The sequence below is a fragment of the Ctenopharyngodon idella genome, chromosome 18 (assembly GCF_019924925.1).
Source record: "Ctenopharyngodon idella isolate HZGC_01 chromosome 18, HZGC01, whole genome shotgun sequence".
NCBI classification, from domain to species: domain Eukaryota; kingdom Metazoa; phylum Chordata; class Actinopteri; order Cypriniformes; family Xenocyprididae; genus Ctenopharyngodon; species Ctenopharyngodon idella.
The window spans coordinates 22,030,535-22,050,819 of NC_067237.1; the positions used below are offsets into that span (position 1 = coordinate 22,030,535).

Here is a 20,285-nt window from a genome sequence, read left to right on the forward strand (position 1 = left end):
GCACCATAGCCTCTCACAAATTCACTTTTCTGCTCTAACTTTTCTTCTATCAGCTCCTAGAATTAGTAATTTGTGCAGTTATATGGAATAGTGAAAAATAAAGTATTCTAGTGCACATAGGCAAAGGAAATGATATCCTTAGAATTGTTATAATAATTAAGAAAATGGTCATTGTGTGTTTTGTATTGTAAACTTTTCTGAAACATGTAAACATATATATATATATATATATATTAGTTCACTTCCATTATCTTTGTTTTACACAGATACACTACTTTTTAGCAGCCTAATGAAAATATAGCCTATTGTGCTAAAAGTCTTGTTGCGTATCATGACATTTTGAGTTGGACACCTTATCTTTATTGATTGAAATATGAACACTAAAGAACAATAAAGAAAAACAGACAAAATAAAATAACAAAATACACATTAAAAGAAAGAAAGAAACAAACAATTAAATACACTATTGCACCAGGCCTATGAACATTGGTACATTAATATTATAACTTGTGAAGAGTGTTAAGCCAGGTTACACAGAAAACAGACTATTTGCATCCGATTCCTTCAAAAATCCTATAAAGTTGTTTAGGTTTTTCAGATGTGAGTTTTCCAGAGCCAAACAAAAGACAACTCATAAGTGTTGTTTAAAAATTGAGCTTTCTGCGTTTTTTCAGTGTTGAGCAACTAAGTTTTGCTTGAAATAAACAGAAGACCAACATTTTCAAATTACAGGAAAATATTGAGTAGCCGATGCAAAATGTTGCTCTTTTAATAACACAAATTTCAGCCAGAGTCAGATTTCTTTTCTTTAAAAAAAAAAGAATACAATTAGTGGTGGATGTATCTAAAAAAGATAGCCTACTGAAGATGCCAGCGATGTTTAATTCGTAAACAAAACACTATTAATAAAATGTATGATCCGGATCACAAAGCTGGTCTAAACGATTTCTTTCATAAAACAAATTGAAAAGTAAGTGTAGTCAGAAATGTCAACAAATAAAACTTGGTTATATGTATTCAGTATAACCCTAACCCTTCAATAAATAGAATTTTATTAAAACAGCTTTTTATTAAAACTTACGAGAACAAAAAAGGTTATAAATTTGTGATTTGAGGCATGGCTATGACTGAACACATGAAATTATAATAAATTATACAATGTGGAAAAACATATTAAACAGGTAGAGTATAATTCAGGATAACTGGGATATTTTTAAGTAATTTCAATGTCTAAATGTGTCGTAATTAACCTGAATTCATCAGTTTCACTGAATTGCCTACATGTGGCTTTATTAAAATGTCTTGGGGTTTTTTTATTTTATTTTTTTAATTTTTTTTATTAAACTTCAAACAACAATGTACAGTCAGAACTATATAATATACAAATACAAAGAAAAACATACAGCCAAGGTGTAAGCTAATAATTATGTACTAAATATATTAAAGGACTCAGATATAGACACAATTTTAATTGCTTTCTTATTATGTGAATGAAAAATAGTATTGATATACATTTGAATTGCCTTATTAGAATGTCTTGAGCACGCCGATACAACGGAATGACGTAAAAGATCAGCTGAAAAGGCTTTTTAAAACAGTTCGAAGAATCTGTTCGAAAGAACCGATTCGCCGAAAAGAGTCGGACATTCTATGATGTATCATGACGCTGCCAGATGATACACGCTGTAAAATATGTTTCTGGTATGATTTCTTTTTATTAATAATATCGATCACACTGAGATATTTGTTAAGTAATAAGTAATGATGGAGAAATGTGACAAATCGATACCGCTGTCGCTAGATGCGGAACTCATGACAGTAGAAGTCGAAAAGCATGTTAAGCCTGTCCTAAAATCAGTTCTTTCGATCTGAATCCTGTTTTAACTATATTTGGAGAACATCTACAGAGCTGTTCCCGGATCAGCCATTAACACCCAGGCTGCAGCACGCACACTGATGATGTCAGTCGCCGAGAACAACAACAGTCTCTCACAGGGATTCTCAGCACAGCTTAGCTTCTTAGTTTGCTCTAAAGTGCTGACTAATTCTCACTAATTAAAGTGTCGTTTTTGAACTAAGAGCTCAGTCAGATTCACACGAGAGTTTGAGTTCAATTATTCTATTGAGCGAACTTACAGAAGATATTTTACAGCTATTGCTAAAATATGTCAGGCCGCAGTGACAGGCTAACGACGCGCTACTAGCGGTCAATAAAACTATTTTGTATAGTTTGGTTTAAAAAAAATAAATTACACGCCTTAATTCTTCCAAAAACAGCAATGTGCTAAGTTGTCCTTGCGATTAATATTATCTTTACATCTCAGGAATCTGCTAGTATGTTAAAGGTAAGTTATCATTAGCTTAAGTGTTTTCACATATGGTATGTTTACTAATTTAATTTAAAATATATACATCGTTTGCAGACGTTAAAATGTTTTAATATCGCATATGTTTTATGATATGCACATTAAAAATAAACGTTTTTATTAAATTGCTTGATCCGGTTCACAAAACCGGTGTGAACGATTTCTTCCATGAATCGGTTAACTGAGTAGGTAAGAATGGCTCTTTGGATATAAATTGCAGACAATGTTTTATGCTTTTACTGTTAAGATGCATATATATATATGACATTTTGTTTTCTGTAAGGTGCAGTCAAACATCTCTCAGTGAGAGAGCAAGACAAAGGATGATCTTGAAGATTTAACCAAGCACTGAGCATCATGCCTCAACGGAAGAGAGCCCTTGTTCCCATTAATACAAGGAGAAGGGTTAAAGGTGATGAAGATTACTTCCCTTTCAACTCCCTACCGGTGGAATGTCAGCTCCATGTGCTCTCGTTCCTGAGTGAGGTGGACAAATGCAACGCTGCTCTTGTGTGTGCAAGCTGGAGTTGCTTAGTGCGCTCCGGAAAGCTCTGGAGAGTCGCAGACTATTCTCGCCGTGGAGTGTTTCATCTGGGCCAGGAGGGTCTGCTCGTTTCCAACAGGGAGTTTGAGCGCTGGAAAGCTTGGGTTAACCATTACACCCATCATCTTATATCCCGTGGGGCTAGTTTGCTCACTCTGAAGGCCAGTTTTGATCTAGGGGACCCGTGCAATAAATGGGGAGAGCTCCTATCACACCTTCTAGAGAACGTGCATTGCCGTGATCTCAGTCATTTAGATCTGAACTGGACATTTACACTGCTGGAGCCCCTCGACCTTCGTGTTCACACCAGTTCTAGTTCTCACCAAGACAATATTACCAAGATGGACCAGGTTAATAACTTCCAGATTCTCCTGACCAGACTCGTCCACAGCTGTCCCAGGATAACCAAAATGCGGCTGCACTTCGACTGGTCTGAAACATCAGTTACGCTGATCACTCAGTTTCAACACCTTCGTATCTTAGAACTGAAGTATTTTTGGGTATTCAAAGGGGTCAGCCCAAACACTTTACAGACACTGACGAAATCACTCCCTAATCTAAAGTCCCTTACGCTCCATGTTCTTGTACCACTGCGAAATTTAGGCATCTCGTACACCCTCGAATCGCTTTCGCTCGAGTTCTTGGATGTGTCGCCCAGTCGCGGTCTGGTCTTCTCCTGCCTCAACCTTCCAGCGCTGCGAGAGCTGCGGGCGAAGAAGATCGTTCGGGGCATTACTCTGGACCGCCGGACTCGACTACGCATACAGAGCCGATGGCCTTGCTTGTATCAGGTCTTACGTGAAGGGACGCCCAAACTTCAGGCCCTTAACAATGAAAGACTCCTTCCCAACTGGAAAGAGCAAAGTTACAGAGAGCTGACGTCAATCCTCCAGCAGTCTTGCTATTGCCTTCAGCATTTAGACAGCTGGCTCTGGTGAAGTCGAGACTTAAACAATCACAGGCCGCACATTAATGGCCTGAAGGGACACGACCACATCCTGAAGAAAAACATTAGAAGGACCAAAAATATAATCAGATAACACAATTCTGATCCTCTCTAATGAAAATTATTTAACGCTGTAAATTAATTATACATCAGCCACCCCTTGCTAGGAAATAATTGGATTAAATTTCAATATATGTCCATTTTCTTAACCTCACAATTATGCCTAAAAAGAGTTTTGACTTGTGCTATGAAGGTTTATGTTTCCTGGCTGAAGTGTGTGCATTTTTTAGGAGCTTATGTGAATTCAGGAAAATTGTTCTATTGTGCAAAAAGGAGGATAAAAAGGAGGATAAAGCGGATTGCAGCAATGGAGTGTGGATCACTTTGACAAGAACTCTTAATTCCTTAAAACATTTCATTCCTTGTGTGTTTCAGTAGGAATCATCAAAAATAGAGGGTTTATTCATGTGAATCTGTGTCCTGAACTAGATTTTACTGAAGTGTTTTCCGTAATCTGTGACCAAATGTCCTGATAATCTATATTTCAGACAACTTTTTCCTCTTCTGACAATTTAATTTTAATCTTACTTTCATAAACTGGAATTTAAATAGATTGATTTTATTTTTGTTTGAGCCTTTGATTAAGTATTTTAAGGATTTTCACTTGAGTGAAAATATACGTATTATATTGCATCCTCAAATTTGGGGCAAATTCCTTACATATTACAATTAAAAGCAAAGTCTTGAGGCTTTGTAAAGAAGTAATGAGAGTAAAACTTGAACTGCTAAGACATTCTTTACATGATGAGGCGTCAGCTGACCAATGAATAGGCATGTGTTGATTGAGATCAGATGCTCAGCATTCATGCTAAGCGTTAACATAATGTGCCTTTAATGAAGATTTTCTTTGATTTTATGGAATGAAAATATTGCCTTTAGTCCCAAAAACTAATAGACAAGTCATATATGTCATGTGAATAGTTCCAATTTTTTTTTTCTCATTGAAAACAACCAGTGGATGATATGTGATTTGTGTGCATGGTTTGTGCTCATCCACAGGATGGCTCCATACCCTTTTTTTTCCTAGCTGTTGTGTCTCTTTCTTGCCACCTCTAAAAACAGCATTGGTGTATTGATAAATTAATTCTGTGTACTGGCTGGAACTCAAATAGCTACAATAAATTGATATGATTTTACTAAATAACATTTGTGCTGTTTTTTTTTTTTTTTTTTTTTTTTTTTTTAATGCACTTAAAATCTTTGTGCTACATTAGTGGACAAATGGTTAACTGCAGCTTTCAGTTAGCCTGCTTCCTGTTAATTTTATATAAATGTTTTTTGTATGATTTTAAATCATTGTTTAGTACATTTTAGTCTGTTTGAAAGAGCCAGATATAAACAAAAACGATCTGACATTTTAAAAGACAAAAGACTCTTTATAATTTGAATTTAAGATGAATATAAATAGATTTTTAAAAGTATTTTAACCCTCATGTACTGTTGCAGGCCAATTTGACCCGTTTTGATTATTGAGTTGTCGGAAACATCAGTTAACCTATGTTTTTTTTTTTTTTTTTTTTTTTTAATTTTGTGACTTTTTCTCATTTAGGGTCATGAACAAGCATGCAAAGTTTCAACACGCTAATTAATTTTGGTTACGTTCGTGATGTTCACGGGTCATATTTTAATGTTCTAAGGCTACTGTACAGACCCAAAACAATAACATTTCTTGGTTGTATTTTGTTATTTTAGTTTTTTACTACCATATAAAAAAGGTATTCTTTTTTCAATCTATCTGAAATACTAACCTACATTGTTTTTCTTGAAATTTTGTGACTTTTTCTCATTTAGGGTCATGAACATGCATGCAAAATTTCAGCACGCTGATGTGTTGTGAAATGTGCATACAGAAATTTTATACATTCGTACTGTTCGTGGGTCAATCTGACCCATATAGACAGCCATTCAAAAGCAACTACAGACCCAAAATACAAAACACTTCTGTGTTGTATGTCAGAACTCCTCAACTCTAGTACTGAAGTGCCATTGTCTTACTGAGTTTAACAACTTTTTATTTTCAAAGTTTGTGAAAATATAAAGTTGTTTTACCTGTTAATTGTCTGTCCCACTTTTTGAGCATAGATATGAAAATGACTTTTCCAACTTAAATTGTTAAAAATCTTTTTCTTTTTAAAGGGAACACTTCACAGATTATTGTAGAAGTAGAAAAAAAGTTGTAAAAGTAAAGCTTAAAACGTTATAGAAGTTTGTTTATGAAAATTTAAAATATATATTTTCTATAAAATGTATATTTTACAAAACATGTTCAACTCTAAAACTTCAAGAAAATCGAAGCTAAATATATGAAAAAGTTCTGTGCCAAATTTTAGGTTGATATCTCAAAAAAAGAACTTTCAGTAAGATTTTTTGTGTGTAGTACCAAACTTTTTCACTAGATAACTTCACCGGTGACCATAAGGACTCTTCGATTTCCATATATGGTTTGAGTGATCTGAACCATATTTTTCCATACTTTTCAAAATATTTATGAAGTAGACATCCTATTCAGAAGAAGTTTGTGTAGTAATGTTAATATTTGATTTGAATTCAATCCCTAAAACACATAAAAAACATACAGAAAGATTCAGAGTGTGTGTTATAGTTTGGTACCACATCACAAATGAAGAATCTGTCGCTGTTTATCTATTGCTCTGTCATTTCTTTTGAACATCAGTTACAAAATATGAAAAATAGAGTCTGAAAACTTTCAAACGATATATAGTTTGTCAAGATTACTTTAGGTTTAGACTAAGATATTATTGTTATAAATGTATAATAGGTGGGGGGAGGGGCAGTCTAAAAAATAGTATTTAAAAACATTTTTATAAATCATAAATTAAGATATTTATTCTTTGTAATGTGTGAAAAGTATTGATATTAAAAGTTAATTATTTGTACACGAATGTATGGTTTTTTTCATATTGAGTGATTTTTGGGGAATTGCATTGAATCCAATTAGGGTCAATCTGACCCAGACCATACAGGCAGTCACCAGAAATCGAACAGTGCATGAGGGTTAAATTTTTTTTTATCTATATATATATCTATCTAAAATCTTTTTTTTTCTTTTGAAGATGTTTAGATTAAAACTCCAAGGAGGGGAAGGTTGGGGCAAGTTTTTAAAAAAAGCAAAGTGTCCCCTCCCCTAACTCTTAGGAAAGCACACACTCCAAATTTCTCTCAAAGACATACTGATTTAGTAGTAGAAAAGGCTCAGAATCTGTGAATGAGGTTTTTTGTCTTCAATGACTCATCAGAGAACTCTGGAAAAGTTTCTGGGCAGAACACTGCCATCACCTCTGCCAAGGTCCCAAACAGCTGGATGTCTTGTCACTGAGGTCTGAAGGTCTCTGGCAGAACATAAGATGGACTCAAGAGGATCATCATGGGATTACTCCACTCGGTTCCAGTGATTAAGTAAATTTACTTTCAAAATGCACATCTCTTTTCTCAGCAACAAAACTCTATAATGTGTTTTTCTCTGACTTTGGATTGCACAACAGATATTATAACTGATTCCAGATGTGGGGCGAAGAGCAAAGGAACACATTCCATGTGAAATACAGTCATGTTTGTTTGTTTCTTGCTCACCCATGCTAGTTAATGTGTAATCTTGAAATGCGCTCTTATAGGCGCAGCAGTAGTGCTTTACGGCCAGTGCATATATTGTCAAGATCTGCGAGAGGGTACAGAGTCTAAAAACGTTCAGCAAGGTCCTTAGCTCACTTCTCGTAGGTTTCTCAGAAGGATCAGAAATGGCCAAAGGAACTGGCATATCCAAGGCTGTGGCTGTCGGCATTGGGGTCATCACAGTTTCTTCTGTTGGTGGTTTAGTGTTGATGGCTGTGATGTTCCAAATGGAAATATTGAAAACCCCTCCACTGGAACCACCTAATTCAACTAAACGTCCGGATATTCCAACAGATCCTCCATCTAACATCAGACTTTTTGACTATTTGATTCCTGAGAGCTACAAAGTCTTCCTCCAAACGTACCTTTACGGAGCGATACCCAACAACTACACAGAACAATCCTTCTTTTTCAAGGGGAACTCAACTGTAAGATTAAAGAGTATGAAAGAATCTAAAGCCATCTATCTTCATGTTCACAACCTAAATGTGACGAATGTGGAAGTGAGAAAATCTGATTCCAATGAGAAATTATCAGTGAAAGGATATAAAATTCATAACAGTGAAAGTAATTTTCTTGAGATCCAACTCCAGGATAAATTATCTGGAAATGGGATCTACTATGATCTTTTCACCACCTTTGAAGGGGAGCTTTTTGAAGACTTGTCTGGATTGTACGCAAGCCGGTACACAGAGCCGAGTGAAGATGAGGACGAGGAGGGTGAAGAAAGGTAAAGATTCAGAATACGTTGTGTCAGGAAATATATATATATATTAGTGCTGTCGATCAATTAAAAAAATGAACTAATTAATCACACTTTTTTTCTGTAATTAATTGAGATTAATCGAGATTAAAACATTGGTGTTTTTAATATTTTTATATTGTAATAATTTCACAGTTACTCTCCAAATTAAAGTAGAAACAACTTAAAGACAGTATATTTTAAATATTTGTTTAATGGCATCTTTTTATGAATGAAGGCCAGTATCACTGATACTAATACTGATAATAATTTAAAAAAAAAAAAAAAAAAAAAACCATTAATTATAGATATTCAACATTACAGTGTAACAGAAAGCTATAAATTTCAACAAGAAAATAACTTTTAATATAAGTGAACTTAAAACAATCTTCACATAAACCCATCATAATAAATGCCATATTTACCTTTGGCCTTCCTACCTGTTAGGTTACAGAAATTGGATAACGTTATCAAACACTTTACAGTCTTCACTGCATAAATTATAAATGAAATATATATTAATCCTTAATAAAGCTACAATTTTCTCTGTTATCTTTGTTTTTGATTAACATTAATGACAAATATCACAGCAACTGGTTTATTAGGCTGCTGTGACTTTAAGATCTGCCGCTGACATGATGCAGATCTCACGCGCATCTCATTTTCTCACAACACAATAAGACGTTATTTAACTCATTTAAGACTGCTCTCATGAGGATACTCAACAAAACGAGCATTTTGGCATAATTCTGATGTGTTGTTGTTTGTTTAAGCGCGAAAGGGAACTCGATACTGGCGCCTCTTTCTGTACACGAGCCGTGTGTTTCATTCACAGACAGCGCGTACTCGTTTGTCTTGAGGCGCTTGAATGGTTTAAAAGCATTTTCGTGAATAAGAGCGTGATGATATAATTTAACGCTAGACAAATTATGACGGGAAAAACGGATGCTGCGTTAATTGCGTTAAATAGTTTGAACGCGTTAAACTGAAAGAAAAATATATATATATCAGATGTATTTGCATGTATTTGGTCACACTAAACTTTCTCTTTATATTAATTACCATGGGCTATGTCTTGTCCAGTAAATTGTTTATTTTAATAAGCCTCCTGAGATTTTTGTTGCTCATTTCTTATATAAGTATGAATTAACCATTGTGTATATGTATTATGTACATACAGTTTTAATGACAACATAAATCCAGAACATGATTTGCATAAATACTTCTCCACAAACAGATTCCTCGCCACCAGCCTGTTGCAGCCCACAGATGCGAGGAAAGTATTTCCGTGCTTTGATGAGCCAGCTCTGAAGGCCGTGTTTGAAATTACTATTATCCACAGACCTGGAACTAAAGCCCTGTCCAATGGAATAGGAGGTTAGGATCCTTATTAGTCAGGCTTGACAAAGTCAAAATCTCACTGTACACTAATGAAAGAACATATTTAATATCTCACTTAAAATGAAGGTTTAAAAAGGGGGGTGTTCACAGCAGTGCAATAGAATATCCATTTTGGTTTCCCCAAAGAACCTTTCAGTAAACAGTATAAAAAGAACTTTTTAAAAATCTAAATGACCTTTTTTCACTATAAAGAATTTTTGTTTGTGGTATGAAAAGGTTACATGGATGTTAAAGGTTCTTTGTGGAACCAGAGATGCAAATAAAGAACCTTTATTTTTTAAAAGTGTAGATATTTAGTCCTCATGTCTCTAATACAGACAAAAATAAATGTCAGCAAACTGTAGCTGGTTCAAAACCTGAATTTAAACAATGTCAAAAAAAACAAAAAAATCAAGGTATATATGCTCAGTGTATAATAATTTTTGTTTTTGCTTTTATCATCAGATGTGGATGTGATAAAAATAGATGGAGAAGATTGGGTTGTGACTACATTTCATCCGACCCCCATCATGTCAACTTATCTATTGGCTTTCACTATATGTGATTTTGACTATAAATCGGTACCTCACGTGTCAAACATGCATGTATGTTGCTTTTATTTTTATTTAAGACACATGAATGCTGGCTTATTTATTTTTTTGTTATTTTTTAAACATTTCACAAATTATTATTATTATGTGTTTCCAAGATACATGCTCGGAAGGAGGCTATTAAAGCTGGCCATGCTGACTATGCAGTAGAAATAACACAGAAGATTCTGACTCATTATGAGGAAAAATTTGAATTGAAATACCCACTGAACAAACTAGGTGAGTCAATGGTAAAAAAAACAAAAAACAATGAGGTTACAATGGCTCTATTGAATTATGTGGATTATTTTAATTGCTTGCATCAATACATGTGAAAGAAGTTCACCACTTATTAAAAAGATAGTTAAGCCAAAAATAAAAATAGTGTTGTTGCACTGACTTTCATTTTATGGACAAAAGACATTCTTAAAAATAACTTTTGTGTTCTGCAGAGGTTTGTGTCATCCAGGTTTGGGAGCAATGTAAATGACAGAATTTTCATTTTTGATCTAACTATCCGAAACAGAACACACTGAACAAGCTGAAATGAGTCTGTGTGCCATATAAAAGACATGGAGAATCACAAGCAAAATTTGTTTTATTACAGATCAGATTGCCCTGCCAGATTTTGGTGTCGGAGCAATGGAAAACTGGGGTTTAATTTCATATCAGGAGTCAGGTTTGCTGTATGACAAAGATACGGGATCAACCTTTGATAAGGAACGGGTGGCCACTCTGATCGCTCATGAGTTGGCACATCAGGTAAACATATTCATAACCTTAATACCCTATTGTATAATTCATTACCGACTAAAATTTATGTTGGGCTAAATATTTCAGTGAATGGCATTGTTAATCTAGCTGTGCAGTAGTGACAACCTAAAAATAATCAGTTGTACATTGTACAAATAATCATTGACATTGTACCAAAATTATACATACAGAAGTAAACAAAACATAATATTACCATAAACTGCCAAATTGACACGACATGAGTTAAATAGAAATTTTCAGTAACCATGCAATTAATTAAACACAATCAAAATATATGGGAAGCATTTTTTTCCAAAGCATTATTTTGCTATATGACTATGCATGATTAAATAGTTAACTGCATTTTATCATTTGCATTCTGCAGTGTATTTTCTCTGATGTAGATCTTAAGAACGTAACATATTTAAATCATCTAGAACTAGGGGTTAAGAGCCCCTAAATCATGTCTTTAAATAAATCATTTTTCTATTTCATCCCTGTGCTTAATTTCAGTGGTTTGGAAACCTTGTGACCATGAGCTGGTGGAATGACCTGTGGCTGAATGAAGCATTTGCAACATATATGTCATACAGTGGGGTGGAAGCTGTTGGCTGGGACTTGGTATGTTTTGTGTAATGATTTTAACAAATACCCAGCTTAATCCTTTCTCTTTTTTTCATTTCATCAACCTCCTCTGATGATATCGTTCATTTGTGTTTTCAGAAAGATCTAATTGTTCTCAGAGAAACCCAGACCGCCTTTCATGTGGATTCCTTGAACTCTTCTCATCCTCTCAGCTTGCATGAAAATGATGTTCAAACTTTTTCTGAGATCATAGAACTTTTTGATGACATCACATACAGCAAGGTTGGCATATGACATCTCAATACAGTTATAGTGTTAGTAAGTAGCTTAATGTACAAAATGTTCCTTTATGATTATTTTTTAAATTCTCTAGGGTGCTGCTGTTTTGAGAATGCTGTCCGCATTCATGTCCGATGGAGCATTTATGAAAGGAATCAGGGTAAGCAGAAGTCCGGGGGAAATTATATACTCTACTATTTAAATGTTTAGAAGAAAAAAGGTCTCTTATGCTCACCAAGACTGCATTTATTTGATCATAAATACAGTAAAAACAGTAATATTGTGAAATATTATTACAATTAGAAGAACTGTTTTCTATTTTAATATGTTTTGAAATGTAATTTATTCCTGTGATGGTAAAGCTGAATTTTCAGCATCATTACTCCAGTTTTTCAGTGTCACATGATCCTTCAGAAATCATTCTAATATGCTGATTTGGTGCTCAAGAAACATTTCTTATTATTATCAAGGTTGAAAACACAGGAATAAATCCCCAACTCAAATGTTATATAGTATATATACTTGTATTAAGTATTTTAATATAATATTATTTGTGTTTTTACAACTTAGGACCTTTTGTAGTATAATATGGCTTCCTAAAAACATATAATTTATGTTTTTATGCATTATGTATTGTTTATGTATTATTTATGTGTTGAAGATTTTAAAGTATGGTCAGGACTGACTATCTAATTGCTAAATGTTTATATTTTAGACGTATCTCCTCAACTTCCAGTACAATAACACTGTGTACAAAGATCTTTTGGAATGCTTGAAAAAGGTAAATCGAGGACCTATATTCTATTTTACAAGTTTAAATAATATGAGAGGATAATGACAAATATTTCCCACAATGTTCAGGAGACAAATCTAGATGTGGAAGGCTTCATGAGCACATGGATTAAGCAAGTGGGGTACCCAGTAATCACCATTATTACCCAGAAGGGGGACACTTCTCAAGAACAGTTTTTACTAAAGCAAGAAGCGGGCCATGAGTGAGTTCCAAAAACCGAGTTTCATTTATGCACCATGGTATTTATATAGCATTGGATTTAAACGAATCAAATGAAAAGTCCCATATTATTGTACCATTATTGTCCTTATTGTTTAGTCTCTAATTAATCAATTAGTCAAACTGATTTTTAAAGATTGTTTATTTTCTTCCTAACAGTATTCCATGGCAGGTTGAAATCACATACATTAATTCTGATGATATTTTTAATTTGAAAAAAGATACACTGAGAGTAAAAGGTCCAGGTAAGGAACGAACAAACTTTAAAGCTTCATTTTAAAATATAAGAATGAAACCTGCCAAAACAACAGGCCTAAATATGCAGTAGCTGTTTGTTGTGATTAACCCTGCTGCTCATTCATCCTTCCTTATAGTTCAAAGGCCGCATTTTCAACTTCTCAAAGATCAATGGCTTCTCGCCAACATCAACTGCACTGGCTTTTACCGTGTGAACTACGATGAAGAAAACTGGAATAAACTTCTAATGCAGCTCGAAAATAATTATAATGTAAGCATCTTTTAAGAAATATATGTTATTAGCATCCTTACAAATCACTTTACAAATAAGGGCAGCAACTTTGCGCAAGTACGTGAACCCTTTGCCAAGAGATCCGGTTTAACATACTTGACATAGGCTGTTCCATTGGTCTAGCGGTATCAAACTTCAGTAGGCTACTCAAGGGGGCGATAGAGTTACATTCAAAAAGGCTACCTCTCACATGAAACCATATGTTATTACTCAGGTAAATTGCAATAAACATATGAAATGGAAGTTGCTTTAGTCTTTTCTTCCCTATTGTGATCCGAGTGCAACGGCTTCTTGAAGAAGAGAAAATGTAGGGTGGGACTTGATTTTGTCCACCGGGAATTGATTGGATCGTTGGATTGTTGTGGTTTGCTATAGACTCTAAGGTGCATTCACACCATATTATAATTACCATAATTACGAGATTGCAACTTGTAAAAACTTGTAATTACAGCTTGTTAACTGGGAATTTTCTGAGAGCTCCCGTTTGTACCACCTAACCGCTGCAGATTCATATAGAGTACCTCAGGGATGATGTGTTTTTGTAGGCAAAACCCAAAAGCGAGTTAGCATTTTAGGACTTCGGTTCCATCGCCCCGAAGTCAATGGGTTTTTTGAATGGGTTTTTGCTAAATCGCCTGAAATAAGGTCTGTGGTTAACAAAACCTCTAAATATTTTCACGTTTTGATCTATGACATAAAACACACCAGTTATAACCTGCTTGTGATTTTTTAAACCTTTATTGTGTCTTAAAAACGGCGGGTACTAACAAATTGCTAAAAGGGACTACTTTCTTTGGTGGGGACTTTAGACGTCATCATGACAAACAGGACATTTGGACAGCATTTCTCATGAAAAAGTGGATAAGTATTCATACACAGCGCAGATCATAATCAGCGAGCATGTTTTTAAATAAAGTTGTTTTTTAAGTAAAGTTTGAGGAAGCTTGGTAGTGGTGACGTTGATCCGCGACCATGGTGTGCTGTAGTCCGTTTATAGCCTATTGTTAGCTTTTTATATCTGACGACTTTATTTAGGCTTCAAAATGTATAAATGTTGTGTTAACTTGTAAAGATTATCTTGATAGACAAAACGTGTAAGTGTCATAACCCTTTGTTAAACACAGAGCTTATTTTTTGCGATTTTCCAAAAGTCTATGGGAAAAATGCATTGGCTTTCGATCGAGGGAACCCGTGCGCCGCTAACTTCCAGGTTGGCCTACAAAAACACATCATCCCTGAGGTACTCTATTGCCATTGATAGTGTTGCCATAGAAACACATAATTCCAAGTCCAAGGACGTGAACAGATCAGAGTAGAACATCATTTGTTGTCATCTCGTAATTATGACATTGTGTGAATGCAGCATTTTTCACATTTCTGACATTTTCAGAAGCAGAAGTCATCCCAGTAAACTTCTACTGCATTCACGTCATGATGTAATTACTGTAAATAAGGCCGCGTTCCAGGCAACCCGTAACCTGTGTTTTTCCAACCTTCTACCCGTGAAAGTGCACTGGAACAGCAGTCAAACCCGTGACTTCCCACCCGTGAACTCGTACTAAATCGATGTACTCCCATTTACGGGTTCTGACGTCACATAGCCCACGAAACAACAAGGGCAGCCCCTACGGATGCGGTGTTTATGCAAGTGTATGGTAAAATAACGTAAAATACAAGGTATAACAGCTTCTCTTGCCTTATGCGCCTTTTTCCTCCTCCGTTTCCCTCAAATAAGCAAGGAGTAAGCACCTTTGGCGATAGAAATAATTGTTAATGAGCATAAGCCCCGTACGGTCCGCCATGTTGGTTTGTTTATACTCAGGCAGTTTGGCTTGACTTGCCTGGAACGCTGCAAAGTCGTGAGTTGTGATTTGAAGTCGTGACTTACGGGCTCAAAAACCTGCCTGGAACGCAGCATAAAGCTCTGTATGCTTTTGAATCGCTCTTGCGGTACTTTGATGTCATACGACGAGCGGTCTTCAAGTCACCTTAAATCTGCAGTGGTCAGGTGGTAAAGCGGCAAAGTCCATTTAAGACAAGTCATTTCACTGGGCAGCCATCTTTGAAACGCCTCTCGGGCATACAAGTGCAGCTCCTATCTTTTTGAATGGGGAAACATCAAATTCTCCAAAGCTGTCTCATAATTTGTTTTCTAAACGCTCGAATCATGACAAAAAAACGGTATTTTTTTTAGGCTGGATGAAGCTAATGTGCATGCGCAGACCTAAATGCGCCTAATTGCGCCTAATTTCGGAGGGGTGCATCTGTTTCTATAGAAACCGGAGCTTCTAACGGCCACTTTACCAGTTGGCGATTGGCTCTTATTTTGAAGGCGGGACTTATTCCGCCATATTGCGCGTTGCACTTTCTTCCATTCAAAACAATACGAGTGACCCGTCTTCTGTTATTCTATAGTCTTTGTAAAGCGGCCACATGGTACAAGTCGTAGCTCTCAGAAAATAACAAGTTTACACGTTGTAATTACAAGTTCAACAAGTATGTGAAGACTTTTTACAGTTCAGAATCGTTATCGTAATTACAACACGGCGTAAACACACCTTTCTATAGTGGTGAATGGGAGACGACAACAAACATAATTTGTGTATTCCTGTTAAGAAAAAAATCCTTGATAGCATTTCCACAACTTTTCAAAAGAGGAAGAAAATATAGAGATTGATTACAGCAGTCAGAAGAGAGAAAGATGTTAAATTTGCCATCACTTTATCAACCGTTATATTAGAAACACCCTCGCAGATTTTTTTTTGTAATTTACTTTTAATTTTTGTAATTTAAGGTAATATAGCACCAATGTAGCATTACGAATGTATATTAATTTTTTAAAAATGAAAACGTGAAAAACTTTACTAGATTCGCGATGTTGATTACTCTGGAAACGCATCATCACAGTCCGAGAAAAGGGTCCTTTTCCCTCACGCCAGTAATGACGTCAGTAAAGAGATGTCACTACAAGAGGGAGGGGAAGTTATATTGATTAAAGATTACTAGAGCACATGAACTCGTCTGCATTGCGTTCTTTTATTTGTCATTTACAGAAAATATTCCAAATCCAAGCCACAGAATACTGATGAGATCAAAAATGCCTTACAATAGTGAGTGATGTTAAAATGTTATTCAACTGTCTTTAGGTCATTCCAGTCATCAACCGAGGGCAACTCATTGATGATGCATTTAATCTTGCGAGGTACATTTTTCATTCAGCTAATTTGGTAAAGAATTATTGTTTCTCTGGGTTTTGTTGCTGTATATTAACTTATAATATTTCTGTAAAGGGCTCATCGCCTCAACGTCACTATTGCACTAAGTCTAACCAAGTACCTGATAAATGATACGGCGTATATTCCATGGGAGTCAGCACTGAAAAACCTGGAACATTTTGTCCTTATGTTTGATCGCTCTGAGGTCTATGGTCCGATAACGGTGAGCACAAGGAAACAGTCTAAGTGAACACATAAAAAACAGTGAAAAAATTTGATGATTTATCATTAACTGTACATTTAAATGTTTAGAAATACCTACGCAAGCAAGTCACAGGACTATATGAGTACTTTGAAGAGTACACAAATAATGGAACCATTCCTGACAAACACACTGACCAGTAAGCATAATTTTTGTCTTTTTTTTTACATATATTTTGTTGAAAATCTAGCAATCATTCTTTGATTTTTTTTTTTTTTCCTTTAGGTATAACCAGGTAAATGCTATTTCGGTAGCCTGCTCCAATGGCCTTCCTCAGTGCATAACAATGGCTACAAGTCTATTCAAAGATTATAAGAATGGCACAAATATGTAAGTTGCATCTTTAAATTAAAATGTAATTATTGTAAATTACAGTTCTACAAGATATCTATGCATGTACATAAGATATATTGACTTAAAAGCTGCTGTCTTTTCACTTTTAGGATTCATCCGAATTTGAGGAGAACAATCTTTTGCAGTGCAATAGCTGCCGGTGATGAGGATGATTGGGAATTTGTTTGGAACGAATACCAAAGAGCTAATGTTGCTGCAGAGAAAGACAAATTAAGATATGCCCTATCATGTACAAAAGAAATCTGGCTGCTAAACAGGTCAGGGCAGCAATTTGAGCTTTATACCATCTCAACGGCCACTTTGATCCCTTAATACTCACCATTGACATTTATAATTCAACAGATATCTTGAATACACTCTTGACCCTTCAAAGATAAGAAAGATGGATATGGTCTCTACCATAAACTACATTGCCAAAAATGTCGCCGGCCAGCCTCTCGCCTGGGATTTTGTTCGTGGCAAGTGGTCTTATATCACCCAAGAGTAAGTTATGGTTCAAATGAATATTTAAATTCACTGAATGAAAATTGGACACACTGAAAGAAAATTGGATCTAGTAGCAATTTTCACTCAGAAATTGCTAGTAAATTTCACAATTACAAAGAAAAAGCGAGAAACACATTGAATTAAACAGCACGTTTTGAAGTAGAAAGGCAGAAATTGCATTTTCTTGTAAAACACAATCCAATAATTTACAACTTTGAAAAATCTTTTTTTTTTTTTTTTTTACAGTGCAGGCAAATGAAACCACTCTTAAGTTCTTGTGCAAATTACATATCCCGGAAACATGTTCAGTCGGTGTCTTTAGTGTGAAATAAATGATGAATTATGAAATATGAATCGGGAATTGCCAGAGCAATCAGGAAGTTACAACACCCAAGTTACATAAAAATATCAAAGATAAGCAGCAATTCAGGGTCCAAAGGCTGCCGTCAGCTGTAAATGAATGATAGTCCTAATTGTCTCAAAGGTTTTATCTCTCAGTTACTTGGAAAACATAAGTATATGGACATGTGATGTGACTAACAATCATCTCTTTTGGGCAGGTATGGAGCGGGAATCATTTCCTTAGGCAGTCTACTAGATGGCGTGACACAGAGATTCTCCAGGGACGTTGAACTTGAAGAGGTGCTGTTGTTTGCCATTTTTGGTTATGCTCTGACTCTTTCAGTTATTGTAGAGGGATAATAAAGTCTAATAGCTGATTATGTCTCAAAAATTGTCAAATTGTCTCTACACAGCTGAAGCAGCTTCAGAGGGAGCAGGATAAGGATGACCAGGGGATCGCAGCTCGAGCTTTGGAGCAGGTCATTGAAAGGACAGAGGCTAATATTCAGTGGGTGAAAGAAAACAAGGATATTGTTAAGGAATGGTTCAATGGAGAGCTGTAGGAGTTTTTGTAGGCCTGCACAATCAAAAACAGATGTAAAGGCATTCCACAATGAAAGCAACACCCTCCTGTGGTTCTGAGATGGTTTTCACTGGAGAATTATTCAAGCTTTAGAAGAGAAGAACAAAGAATGTGCCATTTTAAAATGGCTACATAACACATTCCCTGTGTTATGTTGAGTAGTTCATGCCAGATCTATTGTGTTTATTAGAGAAAAGGCCAAAAATGAATGTTTAGGACAGTTTAATTTATTGCCTTTAAAATAATTTAGTTGATATTACTGAGTATTGTTTACAGTGATGAAATCACATCTAAGCACATGAACCAAAAACATAAAGCACAAAGGACTATTATGTTATTCTTTGTATGTGTATAGTTTATTTTAATTAAAATACATATTATGAAAGCTAGTATTTTGAAATATTACGTTTTTATAAAACCAGAGCTCTAATTTTGTTCATTACTGTGATTGATGATATTAAAAAATAATGACAAAGGTTGATTCATGAGACTTAATATTTTTAAATATGTAAAACATGTAAATCTCAAATGAAGTCAAACATGTAAATCTTTAAATAAAGTGCCTTTTTTTACAGACCTGTTTCTTTTGATGCACTAATTCTGTAATAGATCTATAATATTATGATTAAGGATGCACTATACAAACATATATACAGGTGCTGGTCATATAATTAGAATATCATCAAAATGTTGATTTATTTCACTAATTCCATTCAAAAAGTGAAACTTGTATATTATATTCATTCATTACACACAGACTGATATATTTCAAATGTTTATTTCTTTTAATTTTCATGATTATAACTGACAACTAAGGAAAATCCCAAATTCAGTATCTCAGAAAATTAGAATATTGTGAAAAGGTTCAATATTGAAGACACCTGGTGCCACACTCTAATCAGCTAATTAACTCAAAACACCTGCAAAGGCCTTTAAATGGTCTCTCAGTCTAGTTCTGTAGGCTACACAATCATGGGGAAGACTGCTGACTTGACAGTTGTCCAAAAGACGACCACTGACACCTCGCACAAGGAGGGCAAGACACAAAAGGTCATTGCAAAAGAGGCTGGCTGTTCACAGAGCTCTGTGTCCAAGCACATTAATAGAGAGGCGAAGGGAAGGAAAAGATGTGATAGAAAAAAGTGTACAAGCAATAGGGATAACTGCACCCTGGAAAGGATTGTGAAACAAAACCCATTCAAAAATGTGGGGGAGATTCAAAAAGAGTGGACTGCAGCTGGAGTCAGTGCTTCAAGAACCACTACGCACAGACGTATGCAAGACATGGGTTTCAGCTGTCGCATTCCTTGTGTCAAGCCACTCTTGAACAACAGACAGCGTCAGAAGTGTTTCGCCTGGGCTAAAGACAAAAAGGACTGGACTGCTGCTGAGTGGTCCAAAGTTATGTTCTCTGATGAAAGTAAATTTTGCATTTCCTTTGGAAATCAGGGTCCCAGAGTCTGGAGGAAGAGAGGAGAGGCACACAATCCACGTTGCTTGAGGTCCAGTGTAAAGTTTCCACAGTCAGTGATGGTTTGGGGTGCCATGTCATCTGCTGGTGTTGGTCCACTGTGTTTTCTGAGGTCCAAGGTCAACACAGCCGTATACCAGGAAGTGTTAGAGCACT

At 35.4% G+C, this 20,285-nt stretch overlaps 2 protein-coding genes across 6 annotated transcripts; both read left to right on the plus strand.

Moving 5' to 3' along the window:
* The first annotated feature begins 1,548 nt into the window (after nt 1–1,548).
* On the plus strand, nt 1,549–5,060 carry si:dkey-12e7.1 (uncharacterized protein LOC557553 homolog). Of its 5 annotated transcripts, none has more exons than XM_051870746.1 (2): nt 1,549–1,701; nt 2,650–5,060. In XM_051870746.1, the coding sequence occupies exon 2, from the start codon at nt 2,724–2,726 to the stop codon at nt 3,846–3,848; it is 1,125 nt and encodes a 374-aa protein (XP_051726706.1). In that variant the 5' UTR covers nt 1,549–1,701; nt 2,650–2,723; the 3' UTR covers nt 3,849–5,060. The 5 variants fall into 5 exon arrangements, with proteins under 5 accessions (XP_051726706.1, XP_051726710.1, XP_051726709.1 ...); XM_051870750.1 differs by having other exon boundaries at nt 1,638–1,701; nt 2,656–5,060; XM_051870749.1 differs by lacking the exon at nt 1,549–1,701 and adding an exon at nt 1,769–2,345 and having other exon boundaries at nt 2,656–5,060.
* Nucleotides 5,061–7,129: 2,069 nt separating this feature from the next.
* On the plus strand, nt 7,130–19,232 carry anpeplb (alanyl (membrane) aminopeptidase-like b). The gene is made up of 20 exons (XM_051871462.1): nt 7,130–8,276; nt 9,526–9,665; nt 10,134–10,273; nt 10,378–10,498; nt 10,866–11,020; nt 11,525–11,632; nt 11,735–11,878; nt 11,970–12,035; nt 12,591–12,656; nt 12,737–12,870; nt 13,047–13,132; nt 13,262–13,395; nt 16,563–16,618; nt 16,707–16,854; nt 16,944–17,032; nt 17,119–17,223; nt 17,337–17,504; nt 17,590–17,730; nt 18,294–18,375; nt 18,489–19,232. Exons 1-20 carry the CDS (start codon nt 7,672–7,674, stop codon nt 18,636–18,638), a joined length of 2,838 nt encoding a protein of 945 aa, XP_051727422.1. The 5' UTR covers nt 7,130–7,671; the 3' UTR covers nt 18,639–19,232.
* The last annotated feature ends 1,053 nt before the right edge of the window (nt 19,233–20,285 follow it).